At 40.6% G+C, this 23,075-nt stretch overlaps 1 protein-coding gene across 2 annotated transcripts in view; it reads left to right on the top strand.

Annotated features, from left to right (window-relative positions):
• Positions 1-23,075, top strand: part of LOC123024237 (collagen alpha-2(IV) chain-like) — a 238,633-nt gene that overhangs the window by 200,543 nt on the left and 15,015 nt on the right. For both annotated transcript variants that reach the window (XM_044431658.1, XM_044431659.1), the window contains exons 28-32: positions 1,107-1,214; positions 2,304-2,525; positions 4,298-4,459; positions 15,117-15,287; positions 22,317-22,460. In XM_044431658.1, coding sequence (XP_044287593.1) covers positions 1,107-1,214; positions 2,304-2,525; positions 4,298-4,459; positions 15,117-15,287; positions 22,317-22,460 — 807 coding nt within the window. The remainder of the gene's footprint in view (positions 1-1,106; positions 1,215-2,303; positions 2,526-4,297; positions 4,460-15,116; positions 15,288-22,316; positions 22,461-23,075) is intronic.

The following is a 23,075-nucleotide window of genomic DNA, read 5'->3' on the forward strand; positions in this document are numbered from 1 at the left end:
ACAGGTGAACTTCTACAGATATCTTGGGCATATGCTAACAAAGCTTGTATCTGATTTCCTTAGGGCTGATCTAAACCACAAACTGTTCTATTGGGAGGCACATTCCTGTTTTATTTCCCCAGCTTTCTTGAACTGACCATCCCCATGACCTGCACCACAGCCAGCGTGGAAAGAACTGTGCTGGCTGCTTCTCTGGCATTGCAAAAATGTTCTTAATGAAAGAATTTATTGAGTGTTCTAAGGGAGGAAATCTACACTGTCAAGTTATAAGATCTCAGCAGTGCCTTAGCCTCCTTCCTTCCCTGACTTTCCCCCTACAGTAAGGCCAGAATATTGTACCATTATTACAGGATTACTGTTCCACTGTAGTTCTTTTATCGTCTATAAATGCCTTAAGAGATATAGGCAGTTGCTGGGTTTCAAACAAGTTATGTTTCTGAGAAAATGAAAGTTCATCTTTAAGTTGAATTTGTATGCAAGTCAAAGCATGTATAGTCAGCACTCCTCATTTGCCGAGGTCAGGGTCACAGGACAATGGAAACACTGCAAGTATACTCCACCCACCAGCCCAAACTCACCAGTGTCATATCTTTGCAGCAAGGAAATGCCAGAGAGATTTCTCTCTCCAGCAGATCAGGGCAGGAAGATGTGCTTTGGAGGCCTATCTCTACCCTTTTGCTTCCTCTCTTTATGGTGATGCTTTGGAGGCCTTCCCCCTCTTCTCTTTTGCTCCCTCTCACTCTATGGTGATGACAATTTTCTGCAGTAATTAAAAAAAAAAAATAGGCTGTATGACAGTTTGTTCATTATTACAGATTGTTCATAACTCGGGTGTTTATAACTTGGGGACTGCCTGTATAACTAAATTATGTCCAGTTAGAACTTTATATAAAATTAATTGTTTATTAAATTTAATTATAATTACATGGGTAAAATAATTCAAAATAATTACTTTTGAATTTTAAATAATTATGGTGTGTGAAAGGTCTTCCTCCCTCCCCCTCTCTCTTCTCCCCTCCCCCTCTCTGTGATCTGAATATTTATTCCTTATAGATGTGCATTTTTCTATGTTCGCATCTTACTTGTATAGATCTCTAAAAATACAGGTGCAAAAGGTGCAAAAGGTTTTCCAGGTGAACCAGGTCTTCATGGATCAAAGGGACTAATGGGCCCTCAAGGGAATCAAGGACATGAGAGTTTAGCAGGCCCACCAGGTAGTGTAAAAACTCCACATACACTTTCAAATATCGGCAATTTCAATGTTCATTTTTTAAAAATATTATTTGTGTATAGTATTAATGACTTGCTTTTCTACTGATACCTTTTTATTTGCTGGTGCTATAAAATATTGAAAATATACTGTTAGAACAGTCAAATTGATTATACAGATAAAGGCAGTTGTAGTTTCAGCTTGTAAAAATAGTCCATTATTCTGATGCAAATAGCTTTTCAAAAAGCAGTCTGCTGAATGTTATCAAATGCATACACCACAAAGTAGATGTTTGGTGCTATCGGCTCCACTTCAATTTAAAAAAGAACTTTTTTTTTTCAAAATAGCACAATGTGGAATCATGTTCAATTAATTTGTAGACATATAAATGTACATACAAAGTGAAGTACTAGTGTTTCTGGTCATTCCTAGTTGTCTTCAGTTAACCTAACAAATAATTTGAGACTCAACAAGTTATAATGGTTTTAGCTATGCTTGTCAGCTTGTTTGTATTCCCAGTATAAGAATAAATTTATTACTGGAGATATACATGCATGCTTCGTGTCAATTGAGAGTTTCTGACACTACAAAATGACCCGCAAAGATGTCTCAGCACATCCTTCCTTAAATGTACATTTGTGTATATTTATTGTGCTTAAGATGCAAAATATACACTTTATGCACATTTAGTTGTATATTTACCACAGTCTCAAGATCTTGAAGGACATTTTTTCAGGAAATGCTTGGAAGACAGTACTGGGGCACAGTGGCATATCAAAATCTAAAGAACTATACTACATTTGGCGTACTCCTAGTGAGGCTAAAGAACTATCTGTACATAGGACTTAGATTCTTTTCTAAGTTGATCCTAAATTGTATTTTTAGAGTAGAGTATGATCATTTCAAATAAGCGTTATTTATGTGCTTGCTTAACTTTCTCATTGAAATCAGTGAAAACTGTGATTATTTAGTTAAATACGTGCTCATAATTTGTATACCTCTGATTATTTTGATCTTATTTTGATCTTATAATTCAACTTAATGTGAATTATTTTTTGAAATAAGCTTATTACTGGGATGTCATTGTATTTAGGATTTCCTGGACCCAGAGGAAGCAGAGGTGCACCAGGATTGCTTGGGGAACAGGGTTTTCCAGGCAGTCCTGGTTTGCCAGGTTTTCCAGGACTTCCAGGGGCAAAAGGAATTACAGGTGATAGACTAGGAGCACCAGCAGGCCCTCAAGGGGATGGTGGACCACCTGGACTTCCAGGATCAAAAGGCCTTCAAGGGGATGTAGGCATACCAGGATTTAGAGGTAAGTCTTACTTTAAACAATCCAAAAGTTTTAATAAAGGACCTGGCTTCAGTGCAGTTAGGTTCACATGTATGCATTCTTTAAGTCTCTTCAGTGCTGATCATGCTAGCCCAATCCCTTGTAAACAAGTGCTTGTTATTTAATCATGCCACCAGTTTTCAGTCAAAACAGGATGGAAGGTAATACTGCTGAATGCCAGGTGAATAGGAAATAACTGCCATCCAGAGCTAGTTCTGTCCTATCTTGTATCACAGAGACCTGGTTGGATAAGATTGAAGGAATAAATCTCTCCCAGGTTTGTCTACCCAGGTTTTCTGTGTTTTAGCAGATAAGACCTGAGAGAGTCACAGTGGTTTCCTGTACTGTCATCCCTCTGTCCAGGTGTCCTATTCCACAGTCTTCCATGTTCAAGTTTATGCATCCCGAGATGGGTGTTGAGAATAGAAGAGAACCTCTTCAACACTCTTCCTTCTTGAGCTAGCCAAGGTGGTCTTCAGATTAATGCTGGAGCATCCACAGCTTCTGTGGCAGGGCATTTCAATATGCATGCTGAGGCTACCTTGTCAGGAGTGGTTCAGGACTTCATGGCCTCCATGGTAGCTATGGAGTTGTCCCAATTAGTATATCGCCCAACTTATTCAGCATAGCACACTTTGGATCTGGTTTTCTGTGTAAAGTGTGATGGTAATTTGGATGGAGGAACTTTCTGTAATCCCATCATCATAGACAGATCATCCCCTGATGGGATTTAAATTTGTCAGGACTTGGAGCCTCTGCGGAGATTCAGTTGTCAATTACATAATAATATAAGAGCCATGCTGAATTAAACTGAGGATCCATTAAGTCCAGGATTCTGTTCACACAGTGACCAATCAGCTACTCTAAAGAACCCTCAAGCAGGGCATGAGTGCAACAGCATCAGCCCACCCATACTCCCAAGAAACAAGTGTATATGGGCCTACAACCTCAGGTAGCTAGTCCTTGTCCTTCTGCTGGAAAGTACAGCCCATTTAATTCAAGAACATCTTTGCCCTGTATGTCCTGCAGAGGGCAACTCTGGACCCAGAGATAGCCACCAACTATAGGACGGTGGTTAACATCCCATTTTGGGGCAAGGTCCTCAAGCAGGAGGTGGCAGGACAACTCCAGGTGCTCTTGGAGGAAACTTACCATCTGGACACATTTCAATCTGACTTTAGACCTGGCTACAGTCAGTGTGAGCTTGAGTGGACTCCGGGGGATGGTGGAGGAGAGGAAGACCTGGAGGAATGTTGTCCATGGGGTTGTGATGGGATAATTCCAGTTATCTTTTGGCTTTCTACTTTAGCATTCCAATCCCCCATGATGATGATGGTGCTACTAGTACTAGCCCTCTGCTCTTCCCCAGTAGCACATTGGACACCTTCTGACCTGAGAGGCTCATCTTCTGGTGTCATATCTTTTTCCTTTTGGTATTATCCATGGGATTTTCATGGCAAGGGTACTGGAGTGGGTTGCCATTTCCTTCTCCAGTGGAACAGCTTTTGTCAGCGCTCTCTGCTATGACCTGTCTGTCTTGGATGCCCTTACACCACATAGCTCATTACTTACTCATGACAAGGCAGTGATCCATGAAGGGGAAGTAAGTAAGTAAGTAAATATGTGACGCCTTGGGGTTGGTTGATGTTTTTATTTTGCAGTAGTTACATTTTTATTATATTTTAATGTAACCTGGTTATATAAACTCGACAGCCAAAACAATACTGCTAATTTTATTTTGTATCTATTGATAGGCAGCTACGGCATTCCAGGTCTACCTGGAGCTAAAGGACCACAAGGATCTTCTGGGCCTGTTGGTTTGACTGGTATGCCAGGACCACAAGGATCATTTGGATTCCCTGGACTGCCAGGCCAGCAAGGACCCATGGGCAGACCAGGTTCACAAGGGTTTGTGGGTGAGGATTTCTTCCTGTGTTCCACCCAAACATTCTTGTCTTCATAATTACCCTCTATACATTGAGCACTTTCCTGGGATAAAATGCTATGTTGACAACTTTTTGCCTTTGAGGGCTACATATAGTGGTTGAGATTTCCATGCAGCTAGTAGATGTGGCTCAAGTTAGTCATGGACAGGGCCTTATATCTACACCCTTCCAGCTATTTCCAGTGCTGTCTGTTTGGTAGTCAGGAATCATGTGATGGATGTGTAGCAATCCTATCAAAGACCTGTCCTAGTTAATTGGAACTGGAGAAAGCTCAGTGCTATGCAGTCAATCAACTGGAGAGCTGTGTTTCAGCATGCGAGGCTGTATGGACAACTATCAAGGACTACAGATTGTTATATCAATGACCTGGAGGAAGGGATAACCAGTCTACTAAGTGGAGTAGTGGCCACAATTGAGCAGGTGATCCAGATCCAGAAGGATCTGGACAAACTGTGGAAGTGGGTGGGGGACAAGAGGATGGCATTCAATGTGCACATGGTGGGCATGTCATGAGCGGAGCCGGGAGTCAGACTAGATAGCCCGAGAGGCCCTTTCTAACTCGCTCTATGTTTCTAAGGGCAAGATCTTGCACTTGGGACACAGGAATAAGTGTGACAGATACACGATGGGGAACGAGTGGCTGGAAAGCAGCACTTGTGAAGGGATCTCGGGGTATTTGTCAACAGCAGTAGTTGCTGAACATGAGCCAGTACTGTGACATGGTGGTTAAGAAGGTAAATGCCAGATGTATGCCTTGGATGTATAGCTAGAAACATGGCTTCCAGATCTGGGGAGGTATTGATATTGCTCTGCATGACTCTGGTGCACCACAACTGGAGTACTGTGTCCAGTTCTGGCCTCTATATAGATATAGCTATGGTTAGAATTGGTTCAGCACAGGGTCACAGGAATGGTAGCAGGATTTGGAGGGATGACATATGAGGAGAGATTGAGGGAACTGGAGAAGAGGAGTCTGGAGAAGAAGAGACTCTGAAGAGGTCTTTTAGTGACTCATAGCTTTGTGAGGGAATATCATGTGGAGGAGAGCCATGATCTGTTCTTCCCTGCAGTGGTGGGAATGGGCAAAGCTCAAGCATCCAGCTTCAGGATGGATGTCAGGAAGTACTTCCTGATGGTTAGGACCCCTTTTGATGGCAAAAGAAGGGGACAGCAGAGAGTGAGGTGGCTATGGAATCACTGAAGGAGTCGGTGTGAGCTTAAGTGGACTCCAGGGGATGGTGGAGGACAGGAAGAACTGGAAGAATGTTGTCCATGGGGTCACAATGGGTTGGACACGACTTCATGAATAACAACAACAAGGACCCCTAGGATATGGAATGGGCTTCTAAGGGACGTGGTTGAGGCCTCTTCTGACTTGCTTTGTTTCTATGTTCCTATGTTCCTGTGCAAACCATTACCAAGCTATCCCTTTGAGGGCATTTGGTGCACCACTAACCCTGGGATTGCTGTGACTTGCAGGGATTCTATCTCCCTCTATAGGCTTCCTGTTCATTTAAACTGAAGTCTTGGGTGTTCCTATTGTGTGTTCAGTATCCAGGACAGATTAGGAATTCTGAGACTGATGGATGAGGTTCTGGGGGATTTCAACTTCCAAGCAAAGATTGCTGGACCTGAACAGTGGTTCAGGACTTCATAGCTGCCTTGACAACCATGGAGTCTTCACAGTTGATACAGTCCCATAAGCAGAGGTATTCAGAGCACTGACTGGTCTGGATGACTTTCATTTCTTAAGGACAAAGTGTTCAAGGTGAAAACCAATCAACTATCTCCATGCTTGATTTTTGCAATCCATAGCTTATTGCATCTAATATGGAATTGATATTCATCAAAGTACAGGCAGTTGTAAATTTGTTGAACAAAAGATTAGTTCTAGCCTCTTTAAGGGAGATATTAGGACATTCCTGAAGAAGCCTAGATTGTACCCAGAAGTTGTTAACAATTATAAGCCAGTTGCCCAGATCCCCTTCCTGGGTGTAGCCCGAATGAATGGCTTGGAGACATTCATCAATGATACTGAATATCACTTTCATTCAGGCTTCATGCCTGGTTTTTTAGTGGAAACTGTATTGGCCAAACTCCTGTTGGCCAAAATAGGAGCATGGTATGTGGACCCCACTGATTCTCAGTGAATTTCAAAACCATACAACATACTAACCTTCTGTACAAACTATCTGAGCTGGGTGTTGGAGATACTGCATTGCAGTGGTTCTACTACTTGAATGCAAATTTCAGAAAGCAGTGTTGAGGGACATTTCTTTGTGCCTTGGCAGTCATGCTATGTGGTTCCATAAGCATCATGTTATCAAGCTGCTAGGAAAGATTATCTGGAGATGTGGACTGAGCTGTCACCAGTTTACAGGTGACATCCATCTCTACCTTCATCAAATCCAGATGAAGCAGTCACTGTTCTGAATCAGTGACTGACTGCAGTGGTGGACTTGATGGGGGATAACAAACTGAGACAAGACAAAACTGTGGGTGGGTGATTCAGCTGCTTGTCTAAGTGATGTTCAACCTTTTCTGAAGGAGGTTGCACTTCCCCAAAGAATTGGGGTTATTGTTTGGGGTGCTCAATTGTCACAAATGGTTTTGGCAGTATAGAATATTACTATAGAATACATAATTGTCACAAATGGTTTTGACAGTATAAAATAACTTTAATCATTTTAAACTGGCATACCAACAATGTTATTTGAACAGAGATAGTGCAGCTCCAATAATCACATGTTTAGAATCATAGAATAGTAGAGTTGGAAGAGACCTATAAGGCTTATAAGGCTACTGAGTCAGTGCAGGAATCCAGATTAAATCCACCCTTTCAGATGGCAGTCCAGTTTCATCTTGAATGCCTCTAGTGCAGGAGAACCCACATCTTCCCTGGGTTGTTCATTCCATTGTCATACTGTTCCAACACATTTAGGAAATTTTTCCTTCTATCTAACCAGAATTTGGCTTCCAGTAATTTGAGTCCATTATTCCATGTCCTGCACTCTTGGATGATTGAGAAGAGAATCCGGCATTGTCTTTGTGACAGCCTTTCAAGTACTTGTAGAGTACTTGATATCATACAGTATCTCCTCTCAGTATTATCAAGGTTAAACATGCCTGTTTCTTCCCATCTCTCTCCGGGCTTTGTTCTGAGCTCCTGGATCATTCTAGTTGTCCTCCCCTAAACCTTTTCCAGCTTGTATGCATGTTTCTTAAACTGTGGTGTCTAGAACTGGACACAATACTTCAGATGAGGACCAACTAGTGCTAAGAAAAGGGGAACTAATACTTTATGGGAGTTGGAAGTGATCCTTCTATTAATGCAGCCAATGCCCTTTTTGCAGCCACTTCACATTGTTGACTCATATTCAGCCTGTGATCTACAACAATTCCAAGATCCTTCTTACTTTTAGTACTGTTGAGCCTAGTATCTCCCATCTTGCAACTATGCATTTGGTTCCCTTTTCCTAGCTTAGAACTTGGCATTTGTCCATATTGAATTTCTTCCTGTTGCTTTCAGCCTATCAAGATGACTTGGGATTTTGTTTCATCTTCCAGGATATTAACTATCCCACCCAGTTTTGTATCATCTGCAAACTGATCAGCATTCCTTCCACCTCTTCATGCAAATTATCAGTAAAAATGTTGAAGAGGGCCCAGGACTGAACCCTGTGATACCTCAGTCATTACCTCTCTCCAGTCTGAGAAGGTGCCATTGAGAAGCACTGTCTAAGTCTGAACCTGTAGCCAACTATGGATGCACCTGATAGTTGTTCCATCTAGCCCACTTTTAGTCATTTTACTGATCAAAAAGTCTTAAAGCACTTTGTTGAAAACTTTGCTGAAATCAAGGTATATTATGTCCACAGCATCCCCTTATTCACAAAGGAGGTTATATTAACAAAAATGAGATCAGATTATTCTAGCAAGACTTCTAGATAAATCCATGCTGGCTTCTAGTATTTACTCCATTGTCTTCAAGGTGTTTGCAGAATGACTCCATTATAATCTGCAACATAATTTTCCTTTAGCGGATCCTTTACTTCCTCCTCCACTTTGTGTAGAAGGTAGTTGTTCTCCATGCATGACAAGCAATTCTGAGAGGGGAGAATTTTATTGGTCGAGGTGACAATAAAACAAAAGAAAGTGCTTTTGGTGGCAATTTATGCACCTAATGATCATCAAGAAGTTTTTTTTATCAAAAACTACATACCATACTTCTACAAACTGAATATCAAACTTTCTGCTTAATGGGAGATTTCAATGCAATTGTTGACAAAAAATGGACTATAAGAGTGATACTAATAGGAAGAGAGGAAGGAGAATACTTCCAAAGTCCTTCTTCATCTTACTAGAGGAATTTAGACTGATAGATGCCTGGAGACATAAAAACACAACCACAGCCAAATATACTTTTTATTTGACTAGACATTGGTCACGGTCTAGAATTGATATGATCTGCATAACTCCACACCTAATTCCAGATTTGCTAGAAGTTGAAATAGACTCAAATGTGTGCGCTGATCATAATCCTATAATCATGACCTTGAAAGGAATAACAAAAATGCCTAGATGGACACTTAACAAATATCTATTAAAAGATAAAAAATTTAAAGTAGAAATAATAAAGGAACTAAAATTCTTCTTTCAAGAAAATAAAGTAGAAAAAATCTCTTTACAAAATGTTTGGGACACCACTAAAGCCTATGTCAGAGGACTGATCATAACCTATTCAGCAAAAATAAATAAAAGGAAAAAACAAGAACGACTTAAATTAATAGATGAGTTGACAAAGCTTGAACAGGAATTACAGAAAAATCCATCAAAAAAGGATCTCAAGATACAGATGAATACTTTAAAACACAAATTGAATAATCTAGAAACAAATTAATTAGCTAAACAAATGAAAATGGCCAAGCAGAATTTTTTTGAAACCTGGGAGATGGTTAGCTTACAAATTAAAGAAAGAAAGAGAAAAAAGATTAATATTCAAGTTGAAATATGAAGGACAACTACAGGTACAAAGTGCATTAATAATGAAAATAGTGGAAGATTTTTTTTACAAAGTTATATCAAGCTAAAGAAGTATCAGCTGAGAAAATTCATGAATATATACAAAAGGAAAATTTACCAAAGCTGCCGGAGAATTTTCAAAAAATACTAAATGAGGAAATAACAACGACAGAAGTAATTAAAGTGATTAAGAGACAAAAAATGACAAAACTCCTGGCCTGCATGGATTACCAGTGGAGTATTATAAATGTTTTGCAGAAATTTTAAGTACACCTCTGAAGGATATATGTAATGCTGTATTATCAGACGCTAAAATACCGAATACTTGAATCAAGGCAAATATTACTTTAATTCCAAAAGAAGACAAAGACTTGACACAGATTCAAAACTACACACCAATATCACTTTTAAATGTGGATTAGACCATCTTTGCTTCTGTAAAAATTTTTAATAGACTTTATACACATAGATCAAAATGGCTTCTTGCCTAAGAGACAAATTAGAGACAACATGAGAATTATCCTGGATATTTTAGAGTATTATGAAGTGCATTCTGAAAAACCAATGACATTATTGTTTTTAGATGCACAGAAGGCATTTGACAATGTCAGTTGGCAGTTTATGAAACAGCAATTAGAACAGATGGAATTTGGTGAACAATTTATAAATGCAATAACATTTATAAATGCAATAATAGAAACAAACTGCCAGGATAATAGTTAATGGAGGATTCACAGAGACTATAGATGTTCAAAAAGGCACAAGACAAGGATGCCCCTTATCGCCATTGTTATTCTGATCTTAGAGGTTTTAAATAGAAGTATTAGAGAAGATATGGATAGTAAAGGTGCTAGAATCAGAGATGAAAGCTACAAACTTTCATTTGTAGACGATTTAGTATTTATTTTAGAAGACCCTCTGGAAACGACGCCTAAACTTCTAAAAAAAATAGAAGACTATGGTGAAGTTACCAGGATGAAAGTAAATAAAGAAAAGACTAAGCTACTAGTCAAAAAACTCTCGCTGGAGCAAAAAGCAACCTTGATGGAACAAGTAGATCTTCAACTAGTTAAAAAGGTTAAATATTTGGGAATTTCTTTAACAGCCAGATGTGCTACACTGAAAGAAGATAAGTTAAGTTGCTTAAGGAGATTAAGAGCAATTTAGAAAAATGGACTAACTTAGAACTATCACTTTTGGGAAGAATAGCCATAGTTAAAATGAATATATTATCTAAGCTTTTGTTTTTATTCCAAATAATTCCTATAAAAATTGAGTTTTTTGATTATTTAAATACACAAGTTTTGAGATTTATATGGCAAAAGAAAAAATCAAGGATTAAGTTAAAAATGCTCCAGGAGGCTAAAGAGAACGGGGACTTTGGCCTTCCAGACTGGTTGCTGTATGTGTTTTAAAGCATGTGTTTTAATGTGGTTAAAAGAATGGATAACACTAAGAAGCAAAAGAATTTTATACGTTGAAAGACATGAATTGCAGATGAGATGGCATGCTTTTATGTGGTACGAGAAATGTAAGACACACAGTTATTTTCTAAACCACTATATTAGGAATTCAGTGATGTTGGTCTGGGAAAAACTAAAGCTAAAACTTTATACTAAGATGCCGAGATGGCTTTCTCCTATGGAAGCCCTTGTATAGCCAAATGCATTGAACTTTAATCAGATTGTGAAGTATAGTGATATCTTAGATAATGATGGAAAACTGAAACCAAATCAAGAACTACAAGAACAGAGTATTGATCTTTCTTGGTGGCATCAGGTGCAAATGCAATCGAGGCATGCTAAAGATTATAGAATGTATGGTTTTTATAAGGAACAAACAATGTTTGACCAAATAATTTTAAAATCAGATGAAAAAATGATTAAAAGGTTATATAATTTTCTTTTGGACATGAGAATGGAAGATGAACAAGTTAAGGAAACTATCATAACATGGTCACAAAATTTTGGATACAGTATTGAGCTACAGAAATGGCAAAAGTTGTGGGAAAGGAATATTAGGATAACTTTAGCAACTTCATATAAAGAAAATCTTTATAAAATGTTCTATAGATTTGTTGTCGCCAAAGAGATTAGCAATGTTCCCAAATATGTCAAATAGATGTTGGAAGCGTAAACAAAAACCTGGTACTTTTTAATCATATGTGGTGGATTTGTCCTAAGGCAGAAAAATACTGGGTTAAAATACATAAATGGCTTGAGGAAATGCTGCAAAAACCTCTAATATTCAAACCTGAAGTATTTTTATTAGGTATTCTTCCTGACAATCTTGACAAACAAAGTATATATTTGATTATACATGTAATTACTGTGGCGAGGATTGCTCAATATTGGAAGAGTGAAGAACCACCAACTGAAGAGCTGATTCTAAATAAGTTTCTGGACTGTATAGAAATGGATAGACTGACTTTGTCTCTGAAGGTGAAGGAAGATACATAATTCTATCAAACCTGGAATTTCTTCTATCATTGTTTAGGGAAATGGGACTATATGTAAAGCTGAAACCTTTATTAATTGTAATAAGAATAACATGTCAACCCAGTATGTCCGATGTCTCGGGAATAATTGTTGTTTTAGTTTAAATTAGTAGAGAAAATAATTTTAAAAAATTAAAAAATTCTGGGAGGGGCCATTTTTGTTCCCCAATCCTCCAGATAATTGAAGTCCCCCATTACTACCACAACACTCTTCGTTGAAACACTGGCAATCTGCTTAATGAAAGTTTCATCCTCATTTCCTCCTTGACTGGGTGGTCACTAGAAGTCTCCAACTATCATGTTCCTTTTATTGCTTGATGCATTTCTTTTGGACCGAATGTTCTTAATGGAGCTGCCATGCTCATCTTCCTGTATTCCTTTGCAAAGATAACTATTTTTAACATATAATGAAACTCTGTCTCTCTTGCAATCCTTTTGTCCTAGTTGAGCAAGTTATACCCTCCAAGTGCTATCTCCCATCAAAAGAATCATCCTACTGAGTTTCAGTAATATGTATCAAGTCATATTTGCGTCCTGTGCTTTATGGTCTGGTGTCTTTTCTTATAGCATTGAAAGGACTACTTTGGGTGGGAGTAGAGCTTTTTTTCTGTGTTCTGCTGCATATCCACAGTAGCTTCCAGGTCCACATTTCCCTGCCAGGAGGCTCAATTTAAAGTCCTCCTGATGAAATTCTTCATGCTGTAGCAAAACACATTCTTTCCAGCTCTGGTGAGGTATTATCCATCCCCCAGCAGCAGTCCGTCATCCAAATATTTTATTGTCCCACAAACTGAATCTCTCATGTCAGCTCCACCTTTGTAGCCAGTCAGAGCCAGTGTTTTGGATTATTGCTGGGTGTTATATGTAGAGTTGCCTGTGAAATTGGTCTGGATACAACAGGTTGAAAAGTCCATCAGGTTGCTATAACTGGAACACAAGCACAAGGTTGCTGGAGAAGGAAAGAGGTCTATACAAGATGCAAGAAGAATTGAAGTAAAAGCAAATACAGGCTGGTAAGATAAAACAGGGTCAGTGTTCCAGTAAAGTATGTCAGGTACAAAAGCAAAGGCAGAGTTATGAAAGGCAAGGGTCAGATACAAACAAACCATGGTAGGTCCTGAGGTGAAGGCAAGGTCAGGAGCTGGTAAAGATCAGGTACTAATAGGCAGAACCAGAGGCAAAGGCAAGGAACTGAGGCAAGCTGAGGTCAAATACCAGTGAGGCACACTCAGAACAGAGAATAAGGATCTGACAAAGTGAGGTTAATGGAAGGCAAGGCCAGGCACCTCGCTTGCAGGAGTCGAGGTGCAACTGGTAGAAGATCAGGAGCCCAATGTAGCTACTACAAAAGCCTGGGCTTTCCAAAGATCCCAGCTGTGTTGCATGATTACATAGCCTCTGATCCCTTCAAGTACCCATGGGTGTAGTTCTGGTCCTTACGGGGTGAAATGTGCTGATTGTCACCTGGGGGAGCTGTGTCACAGCTTTTGATCCTGACAGTCCCTCCTCTCCTTGGGAAGGAGTTTCTACCACTATTCGTGATCCTGGGTTGTCAGCATGTGCACAGAAAAAAAGAAAGAAACTTGGCAGGGGTAGCTGCCCCAGGGTTTGCCAGGAGGTGGCAGTGGCTCCAGGAAGCATTAAGGTATATAGTGAGGTATATTTGATCTAGCAGATGTGTTGCAGAACTGAATATATCTCCTGACATCTGATTGGAGAGTTGGCCACCAGAAGGCCCAATAAAGGCAGTATGAGGGTTTTAGAGTACCCCGTAACACTGTCTGATGACCTGCTTCCCTGCTACTGGGCTTCAGCAAGACAAGTAGATGCATAATGCTTTCCCAGCCACAGTAAAGGCAAACAGCCAAGACACATTGCTGCTACTTCTTGGTTTCTGTCCAAGGGACCTGAGAACCAGCCATCAGGTATTTGGGGCAGGCTGCAGTGCCTTGGTCACCTATCCAAACTTGGAGAAGTGATGTTTCCTGGTCAAGGTGTAGAAGTAGCTGCAGGTCCAGGACTATGTCCCAGCTTCAGATCCTGATACAAATCATTTTATGTTGTGAGCCGCCCCGAGGCTTCAGCGAATGGGGCGGCATAGAAATGTTTTAATAAATAAATAAAATAAAATCCTAAATAGCTTCTTTATGATCTGCACTGGCTTTCATTCCATTACCTGGCCCAATACTGTTATTAACCCTCAAAGCCCCAAACAGGTTAACTGAAAAATAACATGAAAGGTATACACCTGCCAAAACAGTGAACCTTAAATTCATCTTCAGAAGTCCTCCTCCTCAGGTGAGGGCCTTTTCCATTGTGGTGTTCCAGTTGTGGAATATATTCCCCAGAATAGCTCACTTTGCTCTTACATTGTGGTCTTTCTGGTGCCGGGTGATGACAAGTTTATTTTGAAAACCTCCTTTAGTTGTTCAGTTTTAAAAGCTGTGTTACTGCAGGTCTTTGCACTGTTGTTTTTAATTTTATTTTGCTCTTCTTTTGTTTAAACTTCTTTGGTTTAAAACTATTTTCCTATGTTTAGTATTTCATGGTTTACGTTTTGTTTTGTGAACCACCCAGTTGTTTTTATTTGCCATCAGTCACCTCTGACTTATGGGGACCCTCTGAATGGATGCCCTCCAAAATGGCCTGGCCTTGATAACCTCGCTTAGCTCATGTAAACTCAACATAACAGCTTCTTTCTGTACGTCATCTTAATCCAAAAGTATGTTTTTTTCTTTCAGAATTATTTATCCAGAAGTAAATGAAGTTCTGTAGCAAAAGGATAAAGTTCCTATTTGTGTGGATTTATGGCTTACTGCTAGAGTAAACCATCTGGATGTTATAGAACAAATAAATCAATCTCCAAGTTAAAAAAATGTTTATATTTTATTCTTTGGAATGTCTATAAGCTTGAAACACTTGATTAATAGCTTTTGTTTGCTCATTCCATTCAGATGGTGGTATTTTGTTTTTTTTATATTCACTCACATTTTACACATTGACAATGGCTTGTATGTTTGTCAAACTTATATAACCAAAGCTCCCTGGGTGTAATCCCAATTGTAATCCAATGTGTCTTCTATTTCTTTCCTATGCAACTTTTTATAGGCCCACCTGGCTCCAGAGGTGATTCAGGAGATCCAGGAAAACCTGGTCCCATGGGTGTGAAAGGCCTACCTGGTGAAAAAGGTGAACCCGGTCTTTTTGGAGATAAAGGCAAAGTTGGTTTCACTGGTCTTCCTGGAATAGATGGAATGCCTGGTCTCCCAGGCCTGAAAGGTAAAGCATAATCAAAACAAAATGTGTTCTAATCCCAGAATTACATGACCAATAAGGAAATTAATCTAAGAAGGAGATTAATTGGTGACTGGCACACATATTGTTCCTAGCTGGAAAATAATTGGTATGAAAGCATAGGAAATTATTTTTGCTCTGATGATCAATTAATATAGCAATTATATCATATTGCTAAAAATAAGAGTTTAAAATTACTGAAAATCTTTTGTTTCTTCCAAGGCTGCAAGAGTGTTCTATAAATCATTTGGGATACTACTTTCCCTTTATTTGAGAAGCAGGGCTTTGAAATAAGGGTCTTCTATATCCTACCATCTCTATTATAGAGGGATGGAACTGACAGCACACTCCTTCCCCAGCAGTCAGGATTTTGTTGAGGAAAAAAAAGTCCCCCTATTTTAGTGATGGCGAACCTTTTAGAGACCGAGTGCCCAAACTGTAACCCAAAACCCACTTATTTATCGCAAAGTGCCAACACTACAATAAATCCTGAATACTGAGGTTTTAGTTTAGAAAAAAACTAAATATGATGCTGCAGATTCAAATATGCCAAGGGAACAGCACAACATTAGAAGAATCTCAGTCTCTTAATTAGAACAACTCTTTGCTAAATCTTAGATATTGAATTTCAATTTTTCATAAGAAAACTCAAAGCTAAAATCTTGTGTTAATAAAAACAAATGTATTAAAATTCGCAGCCAGTCCAAGCAAATCTCAATATCTCTCTCTCTCTCTCTCTCTCTCTCTCTCTCTCTCTCTCTCTCTCTCTCCTTGACAGCACACTGACCAGCCATACGAAAGCTCGGATGAGTCGTGGCTGAGCCATGGCTCGTGGTGTCATTGCCTGGTGCCACTACTCCTTTCCGAGCATGCGCATGGCCCCTGTGTGTGCTGTTATCCAATGTTCAGCTGCTGGGGTGATGCTGGGGTGACTTGGCTCATGTGCCGACAGAGAGGGCTGTGTGTACCCGCTGTGGCACGCATGCCATAAGTTCACTACCACTGCCCTAGTTCATTGTCTGATTGTGAGAAAGATAAGCAACACCGCTAATAGTCATTTTATTTACTTGCTTATTTATTTATATCTTTATTTTAGGTATATGCTAGCAATATAGAGTTAGCCTATCTCCATTTGGGAACAGCTGCTCCAGTGATCATGTACTGCCAGTATATACACTTAGCTTTTTGTAATGAGTAAGAACAGATTTCATAGCAGGAAACATTACTCAATAAAAAACAGGACATGTCCATCCACATAATGAAATTATAATTAGCAGGAAACATTAATTTACTTTTTGAGCATGATTATCTTGACCCACATCTCCCCTTGGGACATCGGTGTTGAAAATCTGCCTCCAGGCTTATCTTTACAACTCTGGCCTTCTTGACAGATGTTTTGACCCTCTTTTGTCTTCCTGATAGAATGTTAAGTAGCTGACCCTTGTTCTTTGGTCATCAGAAAAAAATATATATATTCTTCAATTGAAACAGCAAAGTACTGCTATGTGTGTGCCAAAATTGGAGCAACATTACACTTAGGAGTATGTGAGTCCATTTGCCACAGTTACCGTTTTGACCTTACTAGATCTAACAGGGGAATGGGCCATTTCTCAGTTTATAATATAGGTGTATACTCAGTGACCCATCAGGTCCAAGTGAGCCTATCAAGTTCAAAGAAAAACAGAACAAGATCTACTTGCTCTCACAAAATGAAAACAAAACAAGAGTGCACACATTTCAGCTGAACACAGATCATCAAAGGAACCAATCAACTTCCCTTCTTCCCATAAGAGCCCTGGTGGTAAGAGGTCCAGGAATGTAGGGGTGAGGTAGGATCTGACTCTTCAGTGTCATCTGCAACTATGGCCTTCATTGCTCACTCCTAATTCCAGATCATTTATGAATGAAAAGCTTTGGTCCTCATTAGAAAATTAGCAAGATCCAGCCAGAATCCATCTGTCTTGTGCTTGCCAGACTTCTTTCCCATGCACAGCCCTGGTCAGGAAGCAAGCCAAGCTTGCTGTGAACACTGGGGAATACTAGCAGGCCCCTTTTTTGTGCAAAGTATGCAATTTTTTTGCACAAAGTATACAAAACCTGCAAGTCTTGTGCACAGAAGCAGAACTCCACTTGCACAGCATGTGTGCAGGCAGTGTGTGCACAAGCTGGCCTCATAGACTTGCTTCCTGCCAGACACTCACACAAACACTTGGCAGGAAGGTGGACTTAGAAAGAAAACAAGCTGGAGTCTGAGGAGATGAGCTGAGGAAATCTCATGGTTTCTTACCCCCAGGCCAGATTCCTCACACATCACCTGTCCTAACATACTTTTCTATGGGACCCCACTGGCTGCATCCCTCCATTGGAAGAAATTACCATTTATTTCCACTCTTTAATTTCATTCCTTAACAAATTACTTATCTGTAAGAGGATCTACCCTCTTAGACCATGACTGCTAAACGCAGGAATCTTGATGAGGAACTTTATCAGAAGCATTTTGGAATCTCAAGGAAACAATGTGTACTATCTGACCCACTTCTCCAAAAGGGAGCCAACATAGTTTTTCCACACATTCCTTTCAAACCCACTTTGTACCCCTTCCAGAGATTTTTGAGATGGTGTGGAAGTCAGAATGGACTGCTCCTTCTAAAGCCAAGCCAAATCACAAATTTCAAACAGCTACATGTATTTCCAGGCAAGACAATAGAACTATTTAAAGTTTATGGGGGAGAACCCTTCCCCAGTGGTCACACTTAAGTCCTCAATGTCATTCCAGTGGATGGGAATTTGAACCCAAATACCAGTGACATTGCAGCTCTTCAGCAGCTTCCAGAATGTTCATCACTAACATTCTTCATCGTGGTCTCCATGTATCACACAATATGGGTGCTGTGCCTGTGCAGTGCCTGTTGCCAGGAAGATTTAATAGCTTTAATGGTTTTTGGAGGGAACTCTGCACCCTCGCCCCACCCTGTAGTATAAATGGTCAGAGTGCCCACCCTTTCCCCAGTCTGCTTGTGACTGTCGTTTGTCATGCCTCAAGCCTTTTCTCTTCGCTTGTCTCCTTGTCTTCTCAATTGTATTCTTTTAAAACTTAAACTTTTTCTTTCTTTTAAACTCCACTTTACACCCTAAATCCTGTTTTTCACCCTTACCAAACCCTTACCTTTATTTCTTGTTCTATTCCCCCCTTCCCTTTACCCCCCCCACACACACCCTCTATTGTCCTTGTCTCTCCACAAACTATCTCCATTTGTTGTCTTTCTCTCTCTCCTTCTTCTCAATGGCACAGCAGACAGCCTTCCGTAAGTTATCACAGTACAGAGCCAAAATGTCTCCCACTGATCCTCACGATCTGTGCTTTCTCTGCCTTGGAGAAGGGCACAGGACCAACCAGTGCAGCCACTGCCAGTTGTTCACCAGGCAGGCTCACAAAAACCATGAGAATAGGATATGCAAAATGTTATGGGATCAAGGACTGGTCGCTATGAAGCAGGCCTTGGCTGAGGCCAACTCTTCCATGGCTTCGGGACTGTCAAAATCCATCCCCCCCTTGCTTATCCAAAGGGGATCTCATCAGCATGGATGGAAAGCATTCCTCTCATTCTCCTCCTTGCAAACATAAGGAGAAGAGGAATCATGTCAGGTCCGAGGAATCATCGAAACCAGAGCACCCTAAGAAGGACAAATCCGAGCATCAGCACAAGAAGCATGACAAAGTGCCCCACTCTGAACCAAGTGCCTCACCAAACTTGGTTCTGATCTTGGTTCTGGCTGAACCACCAAGCCGCCAATCAGTTATGCAGGTGACACCTCCACCATCACCTCTGCGGATTACAACTTCACTACACTCCAGTCCCGACCACTCCGATCCTTTGGCAAAAGCTTCAATTTCCAACAGGGAGATCCATGAATCTCCTCCCCAGTCAGGACCAGATCGACTGCAAGATTGCCAACTCCTACACCTGCAGGGAAATCATCTCCATAGGGCTCTCCGAGGGCACCTCAATGCCCATCGTCCCTCTTACCACCCCAGCCTTCTGCACCACAACCATCGTGGTACTGGGTTTCTCTACCCTATGGAGAATTTGACCTCGGCCGTATGGAGTGACACTATCCCTGGAATTACTACCCCCCATACAGATATTACCCACGACCAATGTGTCCCCATCACTCCACCCCCACTCGGTATCGAGGGATGCCCCATCAACATATGCTGCAGCGCTCACCCGTCCACCAACATCTCCTGACAGGTCTTCATTCAGTCCACCCTATTAATCTGACTTGGATTCGGAGGACTGTCAACAAGTTTCTACTTCTCCCGAAGCCGTTATCTCCACCCAAGCACCCCCGCCCCCGCTATCTTCCTAGTAACTCACATTTACTGGTAGGATTCTGTTGTTAACCTTAAGGAAAAATAAGAAAAAGCACCTGTTGTTACAGCAGACTAAGCAAGTTATCAAAAGGTAGCAAGAAGAAAGGACCAAGCGGTGGTGACCTGCAAGATCTGTGCAATGTTTGTTTTCTTTCCTAAGATCTACATGGCCTACATGGACAACAAGCTAGTAGCCCTGTTGGAAGAAAAGATGAGAGCGATAGAGCAGTGAGTGTCCACTCTCAAGGTCATAAAAGAAAATAAGGGTTTTTAGTCAGAGTGGTGGAGCTGCAACAGCTAAGAGTAGTATAGAAACTAGATGTGCAACAGCAAGCAGAGGTGGAAGGGGAGAATCCTGAGGGAAAAGCAAATGAGAAGGAAATTTCCTCAGAAAAAGTGACACTTAAGTGTAGATGCACTTGTGGAAGTAGTGGTATTCTCACACCAGTTTCTGTTTCTTGAGGATGAGATTGTGTAGGAAGAACCATGGAAGAACTGCAAGTCATCCCATGCAACACTGAACAAGAGTCTATAGGACAACCAAGTAGGGGCAATGATACCAAGGCTTGCAAGGAAGAAGCAAAGACTGTTAGTTGTGGGAGATTCTCTGTTGTGTGGGTTGGAAAAACCTGTATGTCATGAAGACCTGTGGCCTCATTAAGTATGCTGTCCACTTGGAGGACAGTTTGTGGAGGACAGTGATATAACTGATATTAAACTTAAACTGATATAACTGAAAGATTCCTAAGGCTCATACAACTCACATGTATCCTTTCCTTCTTATATACGTGGGAAACAAATGACACTGCCAAGCAGAGCTTTAAAGAAATCACATCAGAATTTGAAGCTTTAGGAAGGAAAGTCAAGATATCTGGGGCCCAGATAGTTTTCACCTCAGTCGTTCCAATTCTTGGAAGGGAGCGAAAAATCTTCCAAGTGAATGTCTGGCTACAAAGATGGTGCTGACAAGAGCCATTTGGATTCTGAGACCAGGGGCCTGGAAGATGGGCTGCTGACAAGGGATGGACTGCACCTTACAAAGACTGGAAAGAATGTGTTTGGTCACAGCGTGAAGTTTATCAGGAGGGCTTTCAACCTGAATCATACAGGAGAGGGAGAAGTACACCTGGGCATAACAACATACAAAGGCTTATGCACCACAAGAGAGAGCAGCTCTACCAGTGCCCAATAATAGTTTTCCAAAAAGAGTAGGAAGATAGCTAGAGTACAAAGCATAAATGCCCCACCCACTTCCACAGCCTGTCCAGATCATTCTGAATCTGGATCACCTGCTCCTCAATTGTGGCCACCATCCCCACTATGGTATCATCAATGAATTTAGTCAACATCACTCCATCCTGGACTACCACTGGACACTTTGTGTAGAACAGCAACGTGGTCAGCACCATCCACATTTGTCCACCATTATCATCCCAGTGTCAGAGCCAGACAGGACTGTTCTTTTTGTCAGACTGTGTTGCCCTCCATTCTCTTGTAACAACACCTCCAACCCCCTTTTGATGGTGTGCTTGCTAATCACCCGTATGTGTGATGCACAGGGAACACAATGAAAGGCAGGTTGCATACCTGTAACTGTTGTTCTTCCAGTGGTCATCTGTGGATTCACTCAACTCTCTCTCTCTCTCTCTCTCTCACACACACACACGCGCGCGCGCGCGCGCACACACACACACACACACACACCTGTATATTTGTATATACATGTCTGTCTCTCTCCTCTTATCTACGTAGTGATAGGATGTTTAGGAATAGAAACATAGGGCACACAACAGTGTCCAGCAGGACTGAGAAAATGGTGGGAGCCCGCCAATTTATATAGTGAGAGAGGGGAAGCAGGTTTCCTGCCAAAAATTCTAGGCTTCACTAGTAAAATCTTCCCAAATGTGGCACTGTGCAGGTGCAGCATCCGTATGTATGAATGCACAGATGACCATTCAAAGAACAGTTACAAGCATGCAACCTGCCTTTTCCTGATCTACATAGGGGCTATAAAAAGAATTGCCTTATGATGTCTTTCTCCAGACTTAATTTAAGTTCAAGAAACTGGTAGAAATATGATTGTAATGAAAGGCAAGACACTCCTTGGACACTTAATAAAAGGAATCTAGGAGTAACTCACAAGTGATTCAAATGAATTAGGATTTCTATGAATTTAGCCTGTGAATTCCATAGCAGTTTCATCGATTTTGTGAATTTGATTTATTTTATTTACTTACATTTTTATAGACTGTCACAATAGCTGCATGGCTTTCTTGGCAGTTTACACAGTTAAACCAGTCAGATTTGATGACTGGTTTATTCCTTTTAGTGGATATGTCCTTTAATTTTTGTCATGTTCCCCTCCCCATCAAAAAAGGTATAAAAGCAACCAGTGAAATTTAAATATTGGTCAGGATGGACTTTAGTTTAAAGGGATGGGACCAAGAAAGAACTGGGTGGCTTAAGGAGGAAGGGGAGGCGCCTTGGGGTCTTCTGGTATGTTGCTACTAGAAATCTCACAAAATTCCCTTTAGAAATAGTTTAAATTGAACTTGACCTGGCTTTAAGAACTAAGTAGTGATATCAAATGAATTCTTGTTTGAATGGGCATGAGTTCTCTTCTATTTTTTCCCATAAAGGTGATAAAGGCTCTCCTGGTATTGGAGGTTTCAAAGGTGCTATTGGCATCAAAGGTTGGCCAGGATGGCTGGGAGTCAAGGGAGAGAGAGGCCTCCCTGGCAGACAAGGTCTTCAAGGTGTGCCTGGTGATCTGGGACAGAAAGGTACTGTAAGCATGTTTTTAAAGGAACAGTGTGTTTATGTCATTGTAATGATCCGTCCTGCTCCAAAATTTCTAGCATAATCATAGGCAAGTCTACACAGAATCAAGTCACATTGCATTCAGTTGGTCTTAGTGCTATTTAAATGTACATAGCTTTAACCTTGCAGAGTCTCTCTGGTTTTAGCTGTTTAATTTGATTTTAATTTTTTAATTTAATAAAACATTTTTATCCCATCTTTCACTAAACGTCTCAAGACAGGAGGCGAGTTCAACAGGAGGTGTTGTATTTTCCTTTAGGGAAGGTTTATTGATCCCTTGGTTGTTAAACAAAGACAACATTGTTATCCACCTGCCTTCTTCATGACCAGTCCAGAGAAGGGCCTTTGACTACACTCCCATGTCATTGCTATGGGAACAGTAGATGGGCTACTTTCCACCAAGACATGGAGCTTAGATAAAACCTACATTATCTTGTTCTAGTTTAAGTAGAATACTATGATTCTTTATTTTTCTTGTTTTATCCTGTTGTTCCTACAAAGAACTCAAGGCAACACAATGATTTCTTCTGTTTGCTGCTCAAGTCATGCATATTTTATGATAATGAATGTATAATTTA

The sequence above is a fragment of the Varanus komodoensis genome, unplaced genomic scaffold (assembly GCF_004798865.1).
Source record: "Varanus komodoensis strain SLA01 unplaced genomic scaffold, ASM479886v1 scaffold23, whole genome shotgun sequence".
Classification (NCBI taxonomy): domain Eukaryota; kingdom Metazoa; phylum Chordata; class Lepidosauria; order Squamata; family Varanidae; genus Varanus; species Varanus komodoensis.